Raw genomic sequence first — 21,198 nt, 5'->3', positions numbered from 1 at the left:
GCTGCTCAGGGGTCTGTTCTTCCCCATCTCCGTCTCAGTATGGCTGGCCTTTGAGGTGTCCTGACAGCTCCCATTTTAAGTGATGTTTTTATAATCACATTAATCTCTCACATTTAAACAAACCTTAACTTTCCTAGAGAGTTAAGCGAATTCCTGACATTTAATTTTAATTGGAAGGGGAAAAAAAAAAGGATCCAGACTATTCCATTACGGTCAGTTAAGGTCAGCCACCTAAGTCAGTAATAAAAGGATTCCTTAACAATGAATCGTTTTAATTCTACTCACTCTCCCCAGTGGGTCATCCTCAAAAAGAAGCTTTAAAAACCCCCCAGATGAATTGTTGAACTCCAAAGCAATGTCACCATGTAAGCCGTGGAGGGAAATCATTTCTGGCAGAGTCATAGTTACACATCTGCTGTGTGAACAGAATTACAGATCCCCTTCGAAGAAGATGTAGGAATCTGAACACAAACAATTCACATTTTGACTAGATGCTAATTATTTATTAGGTGTTGAAAGTGACTTTGAGGGAGTACAAAGATCGGAGAAGCAGAGCATCTCTTGGAGATGTTGGAGATGTTGATGAGTTCTGACTCAGAGGTCTCTGCTTGTTGACCCTGAGAATCCTGGAGCACAGAGCAGCTCCTGGGCACTCACCCAGGCTTCTTAGATCCAACTGGGTTTATGAGTACAAGGGATGACAGCCATCAATGCAAGAAGGAAAAAAAAAAAAAAAACCTTTCAAACTGGCCTGCTCACTAGGGCGAGTAACTATTTCTGCCAAACAAGTAGTGTGGGGGCTGGGTTTCTTTCATTTTACTCCCTGTATCCTTCCTGCAGCAGGCTCAAGTTTAGTGTTTATTGCTTGCAAGTAAATTGCTTATTACGTGAGGAGTAACACTCTGATAAAGAATGCATATATTGTGTGGCACCGTATACAAACAGTTTGCTTTTTAATTTTCTTAAATTTTTATTTATTTTTTTAAAAGATTTTATTTATTTGAGAGAGAGAGAGAGATCATGAGCAGGGGGGAGGCAGAAGCGGACACCCTGCTGAGCAGGGAGCCCTATGCGGAGCTCAATCCCAGGACCCTGGGATCATGACCTGAGCCAAAAGCAGATGCTTAACCGACTGAACCACCCAGACCCACAACAATTCACTTTTTTAAATCTCTACACCCATAGGGGTTCCTGCCGTAGTCTCTTATCACACTTCGAGTAATTTCTTTCATATCATCAAAAATCTTGTCAGTTGTCAAATTTTCTCATGAATGTCATGATTTCTTAAAGTTTGTTTTAGTCAGAATCCAAATAAGGTATATACGTGGTAATTGACAGTGTTCCTAAAGTCTTTATTATCTTTTTTCTCCCTCTTTCTCACTCTCCCACTCCCAATGGCTTTGTGAGGAAATTTGGTCATCTTTCCTACAGACTTTTTCGTAATCTGAATTTTGTTGATTGTATCCCTGTGCTACACTGTTTTAGTAACTCTTATTATTGTTTACGTAGACATAACACACATACACTGCAGCTCTTTCCCCAGAATGTGAAAAATCTCAGAACAACCTCAAACATGAATGTAATTGCTATGGTTTATGGCCATTTTTGCCAGAGAACACGGTCAGATCATGTTTCCAGTGTTCCCTGGCTACCTTCTGCTGTCTCTATGTGGAAAAGTGTAAATGTATAAAACAGGAATAATAGGTCACTCAGGATGCACATCTGCTGAAGCACAATCAGATTCTCTTCAAAAATTGTCACAAATCAACTCTTGCAACCATATACAACCTTACACAACTTAACACAAGTGCCAATTAAAAGAGGCAGATTATTGGGTCCAGTTGGCAAGGAGGACTCTTGTGTAAGATTCTGATACAAAGGGCTATGCTGTGTGCTTGGGAACTTCACTGAGGCAGGAATGAAGACAGCTTTGCTGATTTAATTAAAATTAAATATGAGAGACCCCTCTCCCCCCAAATGGCGTGTACCTTAACCACAGTAAAAGCTATAGTAAACTCTAAAAGAGCCTGTCCAAAATTTTAGGAATAGCTTTTTCAGCACCTGATGAAAATAGATTGATTACTTAAGTACTGAAATTTGTTACGTAAAATGAGTTTATAGAGATCTAAATTTATGATTATAGACTCTTCAACCCAGTACACCTTTAGGAAATGTAATAATTTCAGAGAGAAAAATAGTTTTCAATGGGGATAAAGAAATTTTTACCATCAAAGCCACTTCATATCCTATTTCTGCTTATAATGTGCAGCATGGTCCTGTCACATAATAAACCTGAGAGTTAATTTTGACTTACACTTTTCTTATTCCCTACTCTTTATAGATCATTGACCAGGTCTGTTTTTATTGCCATTACATTAAAAAATAAATTCTTAAGGTATAATCTGGACCCTATTTTAACTTGGAAAGAGAATAACACTTTTCGATGTAGGGCCTGCTTGTATTTGTTTAATAAGCAGAATGATGTTGAGGACTGCTATGCCCACAGCCAGGGAAGGATCACTTTGTAAAGCACTTGCTATGCACCAAAGACCTAAATTGTGATTTATCTGCTTTCCTTGTGCGCCGATAGGAAGGATTCTCTGGAAGACTGAATCTAGTTAGAGCATTATTACAGGGCTCTCTTAATAACACTTGCTATGCCACCATCAAAGTGCTGTGTACTAGGAATTCTTTAAGAATAGGAGAGAAGGATTCTTTATTACCCCAGTCTTCTTTGTGGCCAAGAATATTCATTGATGATACTGTAATTTTAATATCTGGGTAAGACCTGTCTATGGCCAGGAAGCAGAATAAAACTGAAATCTATTCTCTGTCTTCCCTCTTTTCATCAAAGCCTCCTTTATTTTCATCTTAGAAGTTAAGGGAAAAAAATAGGGTTTTTGGTTCTCTTAAGGCTTGGTTCACGTCTTGCTTCTGTTGGCTATAGTAATTAGCATTCTTACTATCACAAGCGATAGAAATGCTGACATAAATTCCTTTAAAAAAAGAAATGGTTCATTAGTTGCATATAAGACCCAGTGCTCATCACATCACTACATCAAAAACTAATGATGTTACTATATGTTGGCTAATTGAACATGAAAAAAAAAAAAAAGAAAGAAAGAAAAAGAAATGGGACCACAGCTTCCCAGAGCAGAGGTGGTGCTGACTTCAGGCATGTTTCCGGTGATGTCCACAGGACGCGGGCTCGTCCCTGCCGTCCCTGGCCTGGGCTTTGCTTTCTGTTGGCCAACGGCACCCCAGCTCTATTGCACAGAGTCACCACCTCAATGGAAGGATCTCATTATTCTTCCTTTTACTTCATTATTTCTTGGCCTTTGCCTTTCATTACCTCCCTTCTTCTTGCCCTTCAAGGATCCCTTCTTTTTTCCAAGGCTGACTTTTCTCCCCAACTTAAATCCAAACCTATCTGTCTTATGTGAGAATATAGAGATTGTCTCCATTAATCAGCAACCCCCCCCTTTAAAATTTCCCCCTCTCTGCTAATGTGCAAGTCCTCCACCTTACAACTAAAACCCTTTAGATCTTTCTTACCCCATTAAAGTATTGTCTGATCTCTTGGTTTCCGTATTGAATGTAAAAATCTCTACTGTGGGGGCGCCTGGGTGGCTCAGTTGGTTAAGCGACTGCCTTCGGCTCAGGTCTGATCCCAGGGTCCTGGGATCGAGCCCCGCATCGGGCTCCCCGCTCAGCGGGAAGCCTGCTTCTCCCTCTCCCACTCCCCCTGCTTGTGTTCCCGCTCTCGCTGTGTCTCTGTCAAATAAATAAATTAAAAAAAAAAAATCTCTACTGTGGATCTTAGTAAATGTTAATTCTCTTCCTTTCTCTTCCTCTTCTGGAGACTTGTCTGTGCTCCTTACCTCCATTCCCTCACCTCAAATTCAACAGTTCTGCTGTACTCACCTCTAAATCCTTGTGGTAGGCTGGAAAATGATCCTTACCCCTATGCTCCAATGTCTGTGCCAAAACCCTGAGATGGGTGAATGTGACCTTATTTGGAAAAAGAGTCTTTGCAGTCATGATTAAATGAAGGGTCTTGATAATGGGGTGATCTTGAATTAGTGGGATGGGCCCTATCTGCCATCGGAAGTATCTTTCTAAGAGAGAGGCAGAGGGCGGTTGGAGACCACAGGCACACACACAACAAACCAAGGAATGCCCAGAACCGCTAGATTGTGGAAGAGGCAGGGCATAGATTCTGCTCTAGACCCTCTGGAGGTAACACAGCCCTGGCCCTACTGACACTTTGATTTGGGGACATCGTCGAGCCTGTAAAACTGTGAAAGAGCAACTTTGTGTTGTTTCAGGGACCAAGTTTATGGGACTTTGTTGTGGTGGCTACAGGACACTAAATGCAGTCCTCTTTTAACACCCTTGGCAAAATTATTAACCAGAGAGTAATTGATTTTCACAAAGTGAACGTGCCTGAATCGCCAGCACCCAGATCAAGAAGCAGAACCCTAGCAGCTCTCCAGAAGACCTCCCTGAATCCCCTTTCATCCATTGTCCTCCACCAAAGTGTCTGCTGTTTTGACTTTTTTTTTTTTTTTTGACACAGAGAGAGAGAGACAGCGAGAGAGGGAACACAAGCAGGGGCAGTGGGGGAGGAAGAAGCGGGCTTCCCGCTAAGCAGAGAGCCCGACGTGGGGCTCAATCCCAGGACCTCGGAATCATGACCTAGGCAGATGCTTAACAACTGAGCCACCCAGGCGCCCCTGTTTTGACTTTTAATACCAGATTTTTGAACCTTGTATAAACAGAATCATAAAATATCTACTCTTCTGTATCCGGGTTCTTTCAACAGTCTGAGATTCATTCATGTTGTCACAGGTAGTCATAGATTTTTTCATTCTCACTGCTGTGTGGTATCCGTTGGCTCTGTATAGCATACTTTATTTCTTCTTCTGTTGGTGGTTTGTAGCTAGTGCTGTTATGAACATTTATTACATGTATTTTGATGAACTGGGTTTCTATTGGGTATATGATGAGGAAGGGATTTCTTGAATCATAGATGCCTTTTCATTTTTCTCTTTATTGTCTAAGTTGTCAATCTCATCTACACCTGCTACTTCAACTGTTACATCTCCATGACTCTTAACTCTCATTCTGATCTCTGCTGAGATTCGAAATGACAGCTGTCAGTTAGACACACACACACACACACACGCACGTTTAATGTGTCGCAATCCAAACTCAAGTTCCTAACAAAAAAAAGTATTTTTTCTTGTGTCCCTTGTGTTAATGGCAAGCCGTAAGTGTTAACCATTCAAGTTTGAAATAGAATCAGCTTTAATTCTTTCTTTATCCTGCATCCACCAAATCCCTAAAGCCTCTTGAACTCCTTGCCATGTCGTCTCTGTCTTAGTTGAGGGGCACACTCTCCTTTAAATGACTCCTCATTGATCTCCCAGCTTCCAGTCTGTTTTGTCTATCATCCATCCACAAAATCTAGGTTTATCTTCCCCAGGCTTTGATGCTGCCACATCCCTTCTCAAAACTCATAGATATGAGTTTATAACCACTGATTATAGAATCAAGTCAAAATTCTTTATGTGGGCTTTGTGTGTTTTCATAATTTGACTACAAACTCATTTCTATGAGTAATTATTCATATGCGGCTTCATTGGGAATATTATATTTTAGCACTGTCTTCAATAACATTTTTATGTTAAATTGTTCAAAGGGCTCCTATTAACATTTCTTTCTTTATTTGAGAGAGAGAGTGTGTGTGTGAGCATGAGCAGGGGGAAGGGCAGAGAGAGAAGGAGACTCCCCACTAGCAGGGAGCTTGACGTGGGGCTCTATCCCAGGACCCTGGGATCATGACCTGAGCCGAAGGCAGACGCTTAACCGACTGAGCCACCTAGGTGTCCCTCCATTAATATTTCTTATAATGGCTCCTTATAATAACCATATATTGAGAGTCTGCTGTGCCTAGTGCACATGTAATCCTAACAATAGCTTTGTACAGTAAATACCCATTATTCTCCAATGACAGTTGAGGAAACCAAAGCTCAGTGAACTTAAGGTCTTGTCCAAGGTCATCCATCCATCCAGAAACTTAATTAGGATTCAAGCACTGGAAGTTGTGAAACAGCTTGTCTGCCATTTGCATGTTCATCACTCCTCTCAAGGCCCCTGGAGATCGGGAGAAGGTTCCCCTTCCAGCTTTTCACTTCTGTGGTGTGCTTTTCTGAGTCTGCATCTCTTCCTGGCAGAGAGCTGTGGTTCTGGGTCATTCCACTCTGGGATGGGTGCCTTCTATGGGTATGTGCTAATTTGCCCCTCACATTCTCTAAAGCTGGAGCATCATGAACTGGATTCTTGCGGCTGTTGTCTGGGCAAGCCAGACTTTAGTTTTTATAATACCAGTCTTGTTTGGTTCTGCTTCCTCCACCTCTCCTCCCCCTTCTTCCCCCTTTCTCTTTCCCTTTGTCTCTTTCTTTCTCTAGGCTTCTCCCCGCCCCTCCTTCCTTTTATAGGTGCCACAGCTCTCAACATTTTTAAAAGCCAACTTCTGGAGGTTGATCACCTCTGATCACCTACCTCCCAGTCCTCACTTTCTAGGTTTAAAAAAAAAAATCAACACCTCTGTGTAATAATCAAACAAGCATTAAACAAGCAAATTAGGCTGGGGTGGGGACATTATATATACATTTGTTTTAGCAATATAAGAGTGATTCATGTTTGAGTCATTATGCATACATTTATTGGAGTTTAGTGATGAAGAAATTATGGGCCAAAACGTTTACTGTTGACACAATTATGTATCATTATATATGATAGGGTTAACTAAATAATGTACAGGAAAACAGAATACCAATGAAGCTACAGGAGTCATAATTCATAGCAGGAATTGCTAAACCATGATTAATTCAAGACAACAATGATGGTAGATTATTCTTTTGTCCTTCATGAAAATCACAACAATTTTAGCTTTGCAATAGGAGGTTTACAATTTCCCAACATTGTATATCTGCCAAATTTTAGTAAACTGACTCCAAGTCTCTAGAAGACTCTACCAGGGCACTACTAGGTCATGAGTAACATTTTAGTAATTTACATACGGTAGATTTGTTGTAATTAGCCCTTATTTATTAATAATATAGAAAAATCAATGGGGGGGCACCTGGGTGGCTCAGTCAGTTAAGGTCTGTCTTCAGCTCAGGTCGTGATCTCAGGGTCCTGGGATCAAGCCCCACGTCGGGCTCCCTGCTCAGCGAGGAGTCTGCTTCTCCCTCTGCTCATTCTCTCTCTCTCTCTCTCTAGTAAATAAATAAAGAATCTTAAAAAGAGAGAAAAATCAATGAAATGCAAGATATACTTCCCTTAAGAATCTAAGATGGGATAAGCATTTGGGGGTTAGTGTCTGCCCTTTAGGGGATCTCAGTTGGTTCACCCATTCAGAATTCCATTGGGAACTGACTCAGTTTCCTGCTGAGGTTTGCTTCATTGTTCTGACCAAGTCTCAGGCACCTTGCCCCTTTCCATTTCCTACAGTGCCTTTGATGTACAGGGCTTTTGTTTTCTGTCTGCAATTTGAGGTGCTCCACTCCAACTCCACTGCCTGCTGATGCCTCTTTCACGTCGGCTTCCATCATCCCTTCCACTGGGGCTGGCCTCCCTGGCCCCTGAACGTCACCCTCTGTACATCCCCAGTGCTGGCCTCATTCTGCCCTATGTCGGTATCTGCCAACTCGTGTTTCTGTCCCACAAGAGATGGCAAAAACCATATCCTGTTAATTTTTTCTTTTGACTTTCATAACAGCAAATAACAAAACTTTTTATATAATAAATGCTCAGGACATTTGTAGAATTAAATTGGCACTGGTGGGTCATCTTGGGAGATTAACCCATCATGACCGAATGGCTAGTTCTGTGTGATAACTTGGGAAGTGTCCATTGATAATGGAATTTTGGAGTACTTTGTAGACTATAGTACAAGCGAAATCACTACTGGGCTCTTGCTTTGTCATCAGTGATCTAATGCCTAAGGAGAACATTGAATAGATAAAAAGTAACTGAACATTAATGGTCTGCTTCAACTCTGCTTTTTACAAACAACAGAAGCTCATATGAGATTTTTAACTAACAGATATGGTATTATAAAGGAAAAATTAAATAAAAAAGAGAAACACAGACCATGAACCACTGCCATTTAATGACCAAAATGCAATTAGGCACAACAGTTTTATGTTAGTGCCCTAAAAATTTATTATGCTTTAATAAACCCCTGGTAAACCTAATTTTGTGCTCCATTTGACATAAACCCCATTGGAAGAAAGGAAAGAAATAATACCTTAGGTAAAAATGTAAGAGATTTTTGTACCTTTGTCTATATTTTTAAACAGGCATAGTCTTTAGTTTTTAAGTGTAGCAGTTTTACTCACAATATTACCATAAAAACTCAATCAGAAAATTATTAAGTTCATTTGGTCACAAAATACATGACAGAAATATATGCTTTGGTCCCCAAATCTTTTTTGCACCTCTAAATTTATGCTGTGATCTTGAGAACTTCCATATCCTGTAAGTATAGGGTGTGGCTCAGTGAAGAATTAAGAGCATGGATTCTCCAGCTAGATTGCTTGAGGTCAAATCCTTCAAAGGATAGAAGTGGTGCCACTACTTCCTAGCTGATTTTGGACAGATTATTTATACATCCTCTGCCTCTGTGTCCTGAAATAATAATATTACCTACCACAAAGGAGTATTATGAAGATCGAGTTAATATTTGATAAGCATATAGTTCCTGGCACATCGTAATTACTAAATACATGTTTGTGAAATAAAGTGGATAAAGTGTAACTCATATGAATGAGTTACAAGGATTGTGGAGTATCAGGTGTTTGTTTATGATAAGTACATCATTTTTTTTGCATTTTAAACATGATTTAAGATCATTTCATAAGGAAGATAATTTTCACCTGTTTATTCTACTACTTTTGAGAAGATAGTCATCAGAGTCAGGAGGTAGGCATGATAAGATGATATTTTTGTTAAATAATGAAATGTTCCTATTTTAAAAATGCTGTATTACTGGAAGCCCCAGCCAGTATAACCAGGTAAAACAAGACGCACAACAACAAAAACCCCAAACCATAAAAGATACACAGATTAGAAAAGAAGAAATAAAACCATTTCTAGTTTCAACCGACACGATTCTTCATGTAGAAAATCCCAGAACATGTGCAAAAAAAAAAAAAAAAAGCTTCTGGAACAAATAAATGAGCTTGGCAAAGTCTCAGGATAGAAGGTCAACATATAAAAATCAACTATTTTTACAAACTAGCAACAAACAACTGGGATTTGAAATTTAAAAGAATACCATCTATAATAGCATCAAAAAATTGAAACATTTAGGTATAAATCTAACAAAATACATGCAGAAACTGTGTATTGAAAATTATAAAATACTGAGGAAAAAATCAAAGAAGACCTAAATGAATAGAGAGATATACTATATTCATGGATGGAAAGACTCAATACATGAAGATGTCAGTTCTCCCCAGAATGATCTATAGATTTAATACACAGTATCAGTCAAAATCCCAGGAGGATTTTTTTTGTAGCTGTCAACTGATAGCTCTCAGCTATCAATGATTCTAAAACTTATACAGGAAAGCAAATAGAACTAAACACTTTTGAAAACAGAAGAATAGAGTTGGAAGACTCACAGTGCTTAATTTCAATACCTACCATTTATCAAAACTGTAGTATTGGCAAAAGATAGACACATAGATCAATGGAACAGAATAACCCAACTACAGACCCACACAAATGTAGCCAATTGGTGTTTGACAAAGAAGCAGAAGTGATTCAACAGAGAAAGGAGAGTCTTTACAACAAATATGAACCTTGACCCACACCCCATACAACAAATATGAACCTTGACCCACACCCCACATCATTTACAAAGTTTATATTAACATGGATCATAGACCAAAATGTAAAATTTAAAGCTATAAAACTTCTAGAAGAAAACTTTCTCTAGGGAGAAAACTTTTGTGACCTTGGGTTAGGCAATGATTTTTTAAGATACCACACCTAAAACACAATCATAAAAGAAAAAATTGATGCCTTGGACTTAAAGTTAGAAACTTCTGCTTTTCTAAAAATACTGTTAGCAGATTGGAAAGACAGGTCACAAACCCGGAGAAAGTATTTGCAAATCCCCTTATTTGACCAAGGAAAAATATCTAGATGATATAAAGAACACGCAAACCTCGACAATAAGAAAACAAATTCAACAATTTAAGAAATGGGGCACAGACTTTGATCACTTCACCAGAGAAGACAGAAGAGTACATTTTACACCATGGAAATTAAAAAATACATTTAGAAAAGAATTAAGTTTATTAGAACCCATCAGTCATCTGAACCTGAAGTAGAAAAAAGTCTTTTTCTGAGTTGTCGCACTGTATTCAGTATTTTAAAATTATACAATCAAGCATTTTTAATGTTCTATGCAGCATCCAAAAATGGAGCTGTTCCTGCTTAGACGTTCAGACCTGATGAATACACCTTATTTTGCTTGTACCATTTATTTTGAATGTCTAGTTTCTCTCTTCATCCCAATGCCTTCCTTCTGCAGTGCCTTTTTTAATTTTAGCATCAAATCCCAGGAGGCCATTCTCTGGAAATCACCCATTTCCCCTCTTCTTGTGGCGACTTTAATTTAGCTAGTATTTTTCTTTGCATGGCTCTCATTTATATTTTTTGTCAACTACTGTTCTGTTTGGTTTCTTTCGGTCCCATTTTACGCTGTCTCTTGATTTTCAAGCGCTGTGACTGAGAGCGAGCGGTTGGCATTGGTGGGAGGAGGAAGCAGTGTGGGTGCAGGAGGCAGATGGGGCGTGTAGGTGGGATGCAGTGACTCATTTTCTCATGTGTTGATTTTTGATGTAGAAATGTTAAGGACCCCCAAAGAAAACTCTCTCTTTGTGTTATAGAGCCCGTAAGTCATTTTAGCCTTGAAAAAAAAAAATCTTTTGAAGCTCCTTTGACCTGGCTGCTTCTTTCATAACCTCACTAAATCCTCTGTGTCTTCAGCCTCCGTTTGATCTGATTTATGTCTCCTTCACAGAATGTGAATTCTAATCTCACGTTCATTAGTAGACAAGGCCGACTGCATCAAACAGCTTCTCGAGAGTCTGCATTGTTTTTTTGGTGCTGCAGTGTGGTTTTACATTCAGTCACTTGGGTTTTTAGTGTTATTTTTCTTTTATTTTGGTGGGTTCCTAAATTATTAAAGTAATCAAGATTCATAAGAGAAATGGTAAAAAAAAAATAGAGAGGGAATAAAGAAAAAAAGTAATACACAGTGCCATTACACAGCTATGATTATGGTTGACATTTTGGTGTACAACTTGCCAGACATTTTTTATTCACATATGTATATTCACATAGAATACATACATTATAATGTATTATATCTTGATTTTTTTTTACTTTATATACCTTGAGTTTACCTCCATTGCTGAATATTCCTCTACAATATAGTTTTCTTTTTTAAATTATTTTAATTCCAGTGTAGTTAACATGCAGTGTTATGTTAGTTTCAGGTGTACAATATAGGCAACAATATAGTTCTCAATGATGCATAATAAACCACTATTTGAGTCTAACTATGTACCTACCTACCTATCTGCCTACCTACCTAACCATATTCCTATTAATGGATATTTAGGTATTTTCCATTTTTATTGTAAAAAATATATTTCAGTCGACATACTTTCAAGAAACCTGCCACATTTATAGGGATTTTCTTAGGGTAAATTCTTAGGAATGGAGCTATAGGCTCAAAAAGTGCATAACTTTAAGGATTGAGGTCTCCTGGGAAGTTTGAAATTCTCCTTGGCATGCCAGAATTTCTCTGCATCCCCATTGGACATCCTTTAATTTTTTTGACTACTTGTTAGACAAAAAAAAAAAAAAAGGCACTTTAGAGTTTGCTTAATGTGCATTTATTAGGGGGTGCCTGGGTGGCTCGTTCGGTAAGCGTCTCCCTTCAGCTCAGGTCCTGGGATCGAGCCCCGCATCGCATCGGGCTCCTTGCTCAGTGGGAAGCCTGCTTCTCCCTCTCCCACTCCTTCTGCTTGTGTTCCTGCTCTCACTATCTCTCTCTCTCTCAAATAAATAAAAAATCTTTAAAAAAATGTGCATTTATTAGTAGTGAGGTATAGAGTTTTTTGTATATTTACTTACCATTTTAGTTATTCTTTTGCAAGTTTGTCTGCTCATGCCCATAGCCTAATTTTCTATTATAATGTATTTATGGTTGCTTCTTTATTCTAAACTGACCAATAAGAGATGATTTATAGTGATACTAACCTTTCATCTATCACATATTGCAAATACGTTTAACAAATTAGCATCATCTGTTAAATTTGCTGTAAGGTATGTTAACATTTTCATTGTAATTGTGACTGGAATTGTTTTGCCGTTATATTTTCCAGATACTTACTATAAGTACAAAGGGAGCTCTTGATTTTCATAATAATTTTGCATCTCAACACCTTATTAAATTATATTATTGCTTATAATAGTTATTTAGTTGATTCTATTGGGATTTCTTGGTTGACAACCAAAACATCTGCAAGTAATGATAATTGTGTATTTTATTTTATGGTATTACATCTCCTTACTATGTGAAATCTTATTGCATTATCTGGGATTCTCAGAAAGCCAACTAGTGGTAGGAATAATTGGCTGCCTGTCTTTTTCCTGATTTTCATGGAATACTTATAAACACAAAGTTGGCAGTTGCTGTGAAAAAAAAAATATATATATAGTTTTTTTAGAGATTGAGACTGAAAGAGAGCAGGGGGGTGGAGGGGCAGAGGGGGGTAGAGAGAGAGAATCCCAAACAGGCTCCATACCCAGCCTGGAGCCTGGCGTGGGCCGGACCTCACAACCCTGAGATCATGACCTGAACCCAAAATCAGGAGTCAGATGCTCAACTGAGTGAGCTACCCAGGTGCCCCAGACTATATATTATTTTTCATGTTAAAGGAGTGCTCTTCTGTTTTTATTTTGCAATTATTTTTAATAAGAAATGGGTTTTGAATTTTAATTAAAGAACTTGGGGCATCTGTGGAGATGCAATGATTTTTTTTTTCCATTGACCTATTCCCGCATTCCCAAAATAGATTTTAAACCCATGATCTAGTTTTCTTACAGTATAATGCTTGATGTATTTTTTCATTTTTATTTCATGTTTTTGCCCACGTATAAATTGAGTTTGAGACTAACCTATATTTCATTTTTTTGACATTAATGTCAAATATTGGTATCAGGTTTATACTACCTTGGTGTTAGTCATCTCTGACCTTTGGTGGAATTTGTATCTGTGGTTATATTTTCCTTCTCAGTAATAATTTTCTGTACCTTTGCTTTCTTTTTTTCTTGAGTACACTTGCTAGGGACTTGCTGGATATTAATAATAATAATAAATAAATTAGTTATAAAATACAGCTCTGGATTAATTTATAATCATACCTATTTCTTTTTTTATTTTTATTTTTTTAATATTTATTTATTTATTTGGGGGAGGGGGCAGAGGGAGAGGGAGAGAGAGAATCTTAGCAGACCCCACGCTGAGTGTGGAGCTGGTCGTGGGGCTCCATCTCTTGACCCTGAGATCATGACCTGAGCTGAAACCAAGAGTTGGCCACTTAACTGACTGAGCCACCCAGATGGCCCCCTATTTGCTTTCTTAAATCTCATTTTACATTTATCACTTATTGCAGCTTCCTGTGGATCTGCTTCTGTAAACTTAGTTAACTTGTTTTAATGTTGCAATTTAACAGAGAGCATTAGCCCCAGCATCCCACCGTTGCAGACTTTGCTTAGTTTCCAGTAATTATATGATCCCCTTCATGTTTAAAAAAATGCAGGTTTGCTGCATTTTCTAAAACCACTTCCGGGTAGAGCTGCAAATTCAAAATTCAGTGTGAGGAGGGAAAATCCCTATCATTTCCTCATTTCCTCTTTGAATACTAAGTCGTTGAAACCAAAATGTGCTTACTGGGCATTATTCAGGTGTCATCTTTTGGGGGCTTTGTTTTCTGTTTGCAGATATTGCTGTGGTGGAGATGAGTGATGCCTTCCGACAGCCGTCCTTGTTTTACCACCTTGGAGTGAGAGAAAGTTTCAGCATGGCCAACAACATCATCCTCTACTGTGATAATAATTCAGACTCTCTGCAGTCACTGAAGGTACCTAACCTGTTTACTAAATATTTACTCTAGGTACCAGGCTTCTAGGGATACCTCTCCGTCTCTCTGACATCCAAAGCAGTATAAGTGGCTTACGTTTGTGAAAGCTTGTTTTTGCCAGTGCAATAGTTATACAACAATTACTAGTGACGTTGTGAGTTTTATCTAGAATTCAGTCTAGAAATTTGCTGATACACAGGTAGGAAAATCTTAGTGTTGAGTTCTGAGCTGCAGTTTGAGTTGCCGTTGAGGAGACTGCGTTACTAGGGAGTCTCCCGTGCACGCTGCCTGCCAGAGAAAGACCTGGAAGTTGCATGAAGTATGGTCAGGCCCCAAGCTGTGTCACCATTGGGGGCTTCATTGGGCACACCTGTCTTCAACTGGAAATCTGCCTCCTACTGAAAGGACTCTGAAAAGACACTCTCCGAATATCACCAGAAAACTGCTATCCTCTTCACTGGGAAATGATTTCAATAACTTAAAAACTTAGGGAAAGGGGAAATAAGAACCTACTGTATCTGTCTACAAAACTCAGCAGGACCCATATCATTCTCTCCAGGATAGGAACATAATGATATGAAGGTATTTCTTCCGTGCAGAAGATTGTCTAAAATGCTTTTGCAATGCAATCATTGTGTGATTCTTTGAAAAGCATCTAACAATTCAGTGAAACTCATGCTGAACCTGATATCATCCATTTCCTTTGTGAAACTTCCATGTAGCTTTATGTGGCTTTTTCTCATCTATATCTTCCTGTTTTCAAATAAAAGCCAACCTTCAGACGTGGAGTCCTAAAATCCAGAGCCATATTTCTAATGGCTTAGTAATTGTTACATGAAGATCTCTAACTCCATGACCATGCAAAAAAAAAAAAAGTAATACTTTGCTTTTATCTTAGTGTCTAAAGCTTGTATGGCTTTTTCTGAGAAATCTACATTTACGTTTAGCAAATATATTTACTGCATGCCAGACAGTAAATGGGCATTGATAGGCTATCCCTTTCCAGAATACTCTGAAATAGTCCCAGGAGATTTGCTACTCTGTCTGAATCTATTTTTTCATCCTGGGGCAATTCTTTAAGCTGCCCCCACTTTATTTTACCTTAGATTTACCACTTTAAGTAATGCATCATAAAGATTTATGATGTTGTATTTTAATTAAACATTTTGCTTTGCTACTATTTACAACATATATTAGCAGTTGATAAAGGAATGGGATTATTTTATATATTCTTTTTATTGTACTATTTTCTTTACATTAAGTATTCTAAGCAGGCAGTGTTGTGTTAGACATTTTTCACTCTACCTTCTTTTTATTCTTCCCCTACTGGTATCTGGTGATTTCATTTATGACTCTCCTTTCCTGGGGAAATTTAAAAAAAATTTTTTTAAACTGAATTAAAATTACACTTGAGAGAATGAGTTGAAGCTAATCTTATCAGAAATTTGTATGGGACAAATACACTGGTTTATTTAATCACTTTTTGTCAGCCTTTGTTTAGCTAAAATATACTCATTTAGCTAAAATATACTCATTTATCTTATACATAATAGCTGCTTGTAACCGAGCACTTACTCTGTACTTTCCCCACATACATTTTCACATTTAATTCTAAAAACATCCCTGTGGGGTATATTATGACCTATTATATCACTCTTTTATAGAACTGCAAACTAAGGTTCAAATAAATTCAATCATTTGCCCTAGTTGATATAACTAGTAAAGCCTAGGTCTGCCTGACTCCAAAGCCCACCCTCCGAACCACTAAACTTTATTTAATTTCTTCTAGTTAGAAGGGTATCCAGGTTTCCCTGTTAAGTGTGTTCATTTATAAAACCCATCAACTGTGTCTGTCTCCCTGAGTTGTTCCATGTGACACCCATCCTTTCTTTTCCCTCCCTCCTTCCATTAACTTAAGCTTTTGCCATTGTTTTTTTTGTTTGTTTGTTTGTTTTGTTTTTTAGCTTGTTCCTAGCCCAAATAAGTGTCTGGCTGCAGAGGACAAAGATCTCTGGGATAAAAAGTATTTTTTTCAGTCTAACAATTTCCCCTGAGCCCTAGAAATTTTTCTGGTCCTCTGCTATTGAGAAAAGTCTGTGTGTGTGTGTGTGTGTGTGTTTAATTTTATTAATTTCTATTGTCATTCATTATAGGTGTAATCCCTGCCTTCTACCAATAGAAAATAAAATTTTTGTGAAATAAGGCAGAACAAGAGTTATTATACGTAAGATATTCTGTATAGATTAGCCTAATAAAATAAAAATGAAGCATCTCCCTGTTTTCGCAGAACAAAGACAGAATGAGAATGCTATTCTTGTCACATAGCTTCCCTTACATTGATTCTTTGGACATCTAGAACGTATGGCTACACCAGTTTAATTTTCATCTGCTGCTCTTTGTTGAAGACAGCAGTTTCTCTTTGGCAGCAAATTCTCTGGACGAAATTATAGGAAAAAACTTTTAAGTTTCACCTCCTAAAAAATAATTGATAGGAACCATAAAAGTACCTGAAAGCTATGTCTGAGTTTTCATATGAAAGGATATTGAGAATCTAATCAAATCACGTACTTGTAATAAGCTTTGTATCCATCTGAAATCACAAGTAATATCTTAGAAGAATGAAATATTTCTCTTTTTTTTCAAAGAAAGATTATTGCACATTGAGAAAGACAAGTTGATATTTTTCCCCTTAGCATTTTAACAACGCAATGTTCACAGTTTTCTTTAAATAAATATCATGACAACTTCTTAGGTGCCTGTCAGTGAGACTCTATGCTAAGACTTACATTTGCTTGAAAATAAGAAATGGCTGAAACTTTTTTTTTCAGATTAACTTCATGCATTACAGAAATGATCAGACCTCCAGCTGGGGTCTCTCAGGAAATGGGAGAGTTAAGTCTGGACACTACTGACCAATGAGATGCGCAAAATGCATCTAACATCAGAAAGGACTTGAGGGAAATGAACGGCCGTTGTGTAGAGTGTGGAAATTATTTTAATGAGCCATTTCTTCTATCATCAGAAATTCCTGTTTAACAAAACAGCTCTCAGCTCCAATTCTTGAGATTCTTCCCCCGTTTTCCCTTCTTCAGCTCCCTCTCTTCCTTTTAGGCCACTCCCCACTCACTTTATACAATGCTACTTATAAAAACAAAGCAAAACAAAACAAGGAAATACCATTGGGCACCATCAGATAGTCAACAGTTAAAAGCCCTTCTAATGCCCATGCCGAGGCTGTGGAGGGTGGGAAACAGGCAGTGCTGGTGGGAGGGGATATTGGCACTACTTCCAAAGAGCAATTTGGCAACACCTAATATTATCAGATGAGCAGGGCACCAAGACTCAGCAACGCTGTCTCTGGATGTGTACTGCACACAGAGTCTCTGGCGTGCAGAAGGAGATCTAATCAACAATGTTATACTGACATTGTTTGTAATAACCCCTCCCCCCAAAGAATTGTTAAATACCTATCAACGAGAGAATGAACAAATACCTCCTGGTATAATCATTTGGTGGACTATTAGAGAGCGCTTAACGTGAGTTAACTAGAGCTTTATGTGTCACTCTCGATACATCTCAAGAACAGTGTTGAGAGCAAAAACAAATTACAGAAGCATGTGTGTGGTATGATACCATCCGTGCAAAATCTAATCACATGCAAGACAGTGCTTTTATACCTATTTGTGTTATAAAAGATTGACGTACGCATGGGAATTACAAACAACAAATTCAGAATAGTTATCTCTTCGGGGGATAGGCATAGAATAGAACCGGGGGTGGGAGAAGGACAGGAGTCTTCAAGTTTACCTGTAATATTGAATTTCTAAGTCAAGGTGGTATATACATGGGTGTGTGATAATTTCTATACTTTTTATATAGTTGAAATATTTCACAATTAATTCTTTTTTTAAGGAAGAAGTCTGTGATACTTTGTTATTTCCTGTGTCTATCAGGATAATTTACACACATTTCGGGCATTTGAATGCCCAAATCGTTTTTAATTTCTTTTTCCTAATGTTCTGTGATTAAAAAGGCTCAGATGCGTTTGGGTCTTTCTGCACCAAGATGGGCTTTATTCCATTTTACCTACTACAGAATAAAAATATCTTAGAGATTGATATGCATATCAGTTAGTGGTGACAGAGCTTGTGTTGAAAAGGAATGATTATGTGAGATTATTCCCTTTTCAAGAAATTTAGTTGTATTTTTCTCCTTAATCATGACTTGAAAAGTTATTTTACAGATGGGATTTTCCTTAGTAGACTGTTCTCTGCAGTAATCTGTCTACATGCTTAATCCTTCACTATCTCACTGAGTATCTCACACACGTATATGATGGTGGAACTTCTTACTCTGCCTCAATGCATCTAGTATTTTCTAGATTGGGATCTGACTAGCATGAAATCATGGGTGCACAAACCAGAATTTGTAACACCATCACTAAAATAGCCCTTTAAGAATCATCAATTTTTAACAGTATGGCAGTTCCTCAAAAAATTAAAAATAGAATTACCATATGATCCAGAATTTCACTTCTGGACATATACCCAAAAGAACTGAAAGCAGGCTCTCAAAGAGATATTTGTTCAGCCATGTCCCTAGTAGCATTATTCACAATAGCCAAAAGGTAGAAGGAACCTAAATGTCCATCAATAAATGAGTGGATAAAACAAAATGGTATATACGCACAATGGAATATTATTTAGCCTTAAAAAGGAAGGAAATTCTGACACATGCTACAACATGGATGAAACTTGAGAACTATCATAGTTGCTCATTCAAACAGTTCTGTGGTACTTACGATCCTTTATCTGCAGGTGCAGAGGGATCCAATCTCCTTTAGAACTTATTGTGAGAAATTGGATATTAAGTCTGTTTTTCTGATACTTACTCATTTCTACTTGAAGCAAATTGTGATAGTTTTGAAAACAGTAGTGATGTCCTTGTTGTCCATTTCAGTGATTGTGCCAGTTTCCAGTAAACTGATGAAGACGTGAGGGTAATTTTTGGTATAAATATTTCAAACCTAAATTGAATTTTTACTTGTATCTAGTGAATCCACTCCGATTCCATAGTGTTCTTAAACCCATCATTTTTTTCCCCTCTTACACCCCCAATTCCTTTTCTTAAAGTTTTACCTCCCTTATCAAAGTTAATTACTAGGAGAAATTTAGTTTTTGTTCGAATTGTGTATGAAATCAACATTTGTATTTTTCCAATGGTTTATGATTTTTTTTAGTTTAACAGTGAATTTGTCTTGGATTCTTTTCAGCACTTTTTAATAGCACCCACTTAGCCAGTAGTATAAGTTACATACTCAGTAAATGTTAGGGAAAGAGTCATTCAAAAATACGACCCTATAAAGTAGTTTAACAATTTAGTAGTGGACCGGAAACATTGACCCTGTGTCCTCTTAATACGAAGTGCTACCTCTGGACATTCCTGCAAGCATCCTGCTAACTTGATAACTGACCATTGATTTGTAAACCTGGGCACTCTGTCCTGTCTCTGGTGCAACATAGCCCTCACACACACTTGTTATTTCATGGAGAGATCTTTCTTTCTGTTGGGAGAGGAAACAGTCTTGTTTCTTTATTTTACTTCTAGGAATGACCTACCTTTTCTCTGAGCTATAGTCATTCCACGTCAAATTGTAGCGGGGAGTGGTTTGGGGAAGGAGCAGATGAGTAGCACATGTGAGCACTGCTTCCTCAAGATTTTCTCTGAGGATCTTGAATTGACAAACTAGACACATGGTTTATTTAGCACAAGTTGATTTCCCAGTTGTAGAGTCCATCCCTGAGGTTTTGGAAAGGGCTGGAGACTGGAGAACCCAGTTTTCTTTCATGTCAGTTAGCAATATCACATCTACTAAGGAATTTTCTGTATACTGGATAGAGTATGCCTTTGCTCTCCTTTCTCATTCCTCCGTTATCCTCCCCACCTCTGCCCAACATTTCTAGTGTCTGATTACCATTTTGTCAAAGAAAGAAAGGAAGTCTGTGCTACACTGTCATCGTATCATAAGTTGGCACCAGGTATTTTCTTCATCGGTAGAGACTTTCATCATAGGCCCATGAGTTAGAATACGTTAAAGAGCAAGAAGGAATAATTCTGCACACAGAAAATAAGAGTCTAAAAGCCTCCTGACTCCCACCCAAAGGGGGCAAGGCTTATCTGAATTCTGTTCCCTTTTGTTCATTATAAATAAATGATCCTTCTGTGCAAGTTGATCTCTGTGGCACTGTAACACATCATCCAACTTAGGTCATTTTAGAATGCATCCTTGAAATTTTTACTGAAATTTATGTGAAAAATGTGATTTACTGTACAGAAATCCATAGTACTTCTAGCTATACAACAAGGTTTTGTTGTTGTTGTTTTAAGAAATACCTGCGTTTGGGGGGCGCCTGGGTGGCTCAGTTGGTTAAGCGACTGCCTTCGGCTCAGGTCATGATCCTGGTGTCCAGGGATCAAGTCCCGCATCGGGCTCCCTGCTCGGCGGGGAGTCTGCTTCTCCCTCTCCCACTCCCCCTGCTTGTGTTCCCTCTCTCGCTGTGTCTCTGTCAAATAAATAAATAAAATCTTAAAAAAATAATAAAAAAAATAAAATAAATAAAATAAAACTCAGAGGGAAGGACGAGAGAGTCTAGAATTTCTTGTAGGATTACTTTCCAGCTTTGGTATAAGTTAACTTGACTTTTGGTAGGTTGTTTTAATTAACCGTTGCTCATATCAAGAGCAGGATGTGTTCTCACCCCTCGTCACTAAACAATACGGGTTTATACAGTGTCTCTAGATCTGGTTAAATAGGAACCGCGTTGGGGTTGTTTGCCTTGATAATATTAAGACTCATACTGTGTATGTCTTTAAAATGCTTAAAGTACTTTCATAAGCTTATTTCAATTGTTCTTTAAAAACAGTCCAAGGAGATAGACAAGTTAGGTACTTACTACAT

The 21,198-nt window shown here is 38.0% G+C and overlaps 1 protein-coding gene across 1 annotated transcript in view; it reads left to right on the top strand.

Annotated features, from left to right (window-relative positions):
• MAP3K5 (mitogen-activated protein kinase kinase kinase 5) overlaps nucleotides 1-21,198 on the top strand; it is a 194,390-nt gene that overhangs the window by 41,850 nt on the left and 131,342 nt on the right. Inside the window, exon 2 of the mRNA XM_034990749.1 lies at nucleotides 14,101-14,240. Coding sequence (XP_034846640.1) covers nucleotides 14,101-14,240 — 140 coding nt within the window. The remainder of the gene's footprint in view (nucleotides 1-14,100; nucleotides 14,241-21,198) is intronic.

This window comes from Mirounga leonina, unplaced genomic scaffold (genome assembly GCF_011800145.1).
Source record: "Mirounga leonina isolate KUSES-001 unplaced genomic scaffold, KU_Mleo_1.0 Mir_53, whole genome shotgun sequence".
Lineage (NCBI taxonomy): Eukaryota > Metazoa > Chordata > Mammalia > Carnivora > Phocidae > Mirounga > Mirounga leonina.
This window is presented reverse-complemented; position numbering and strand designations above follow the sequence as displayed.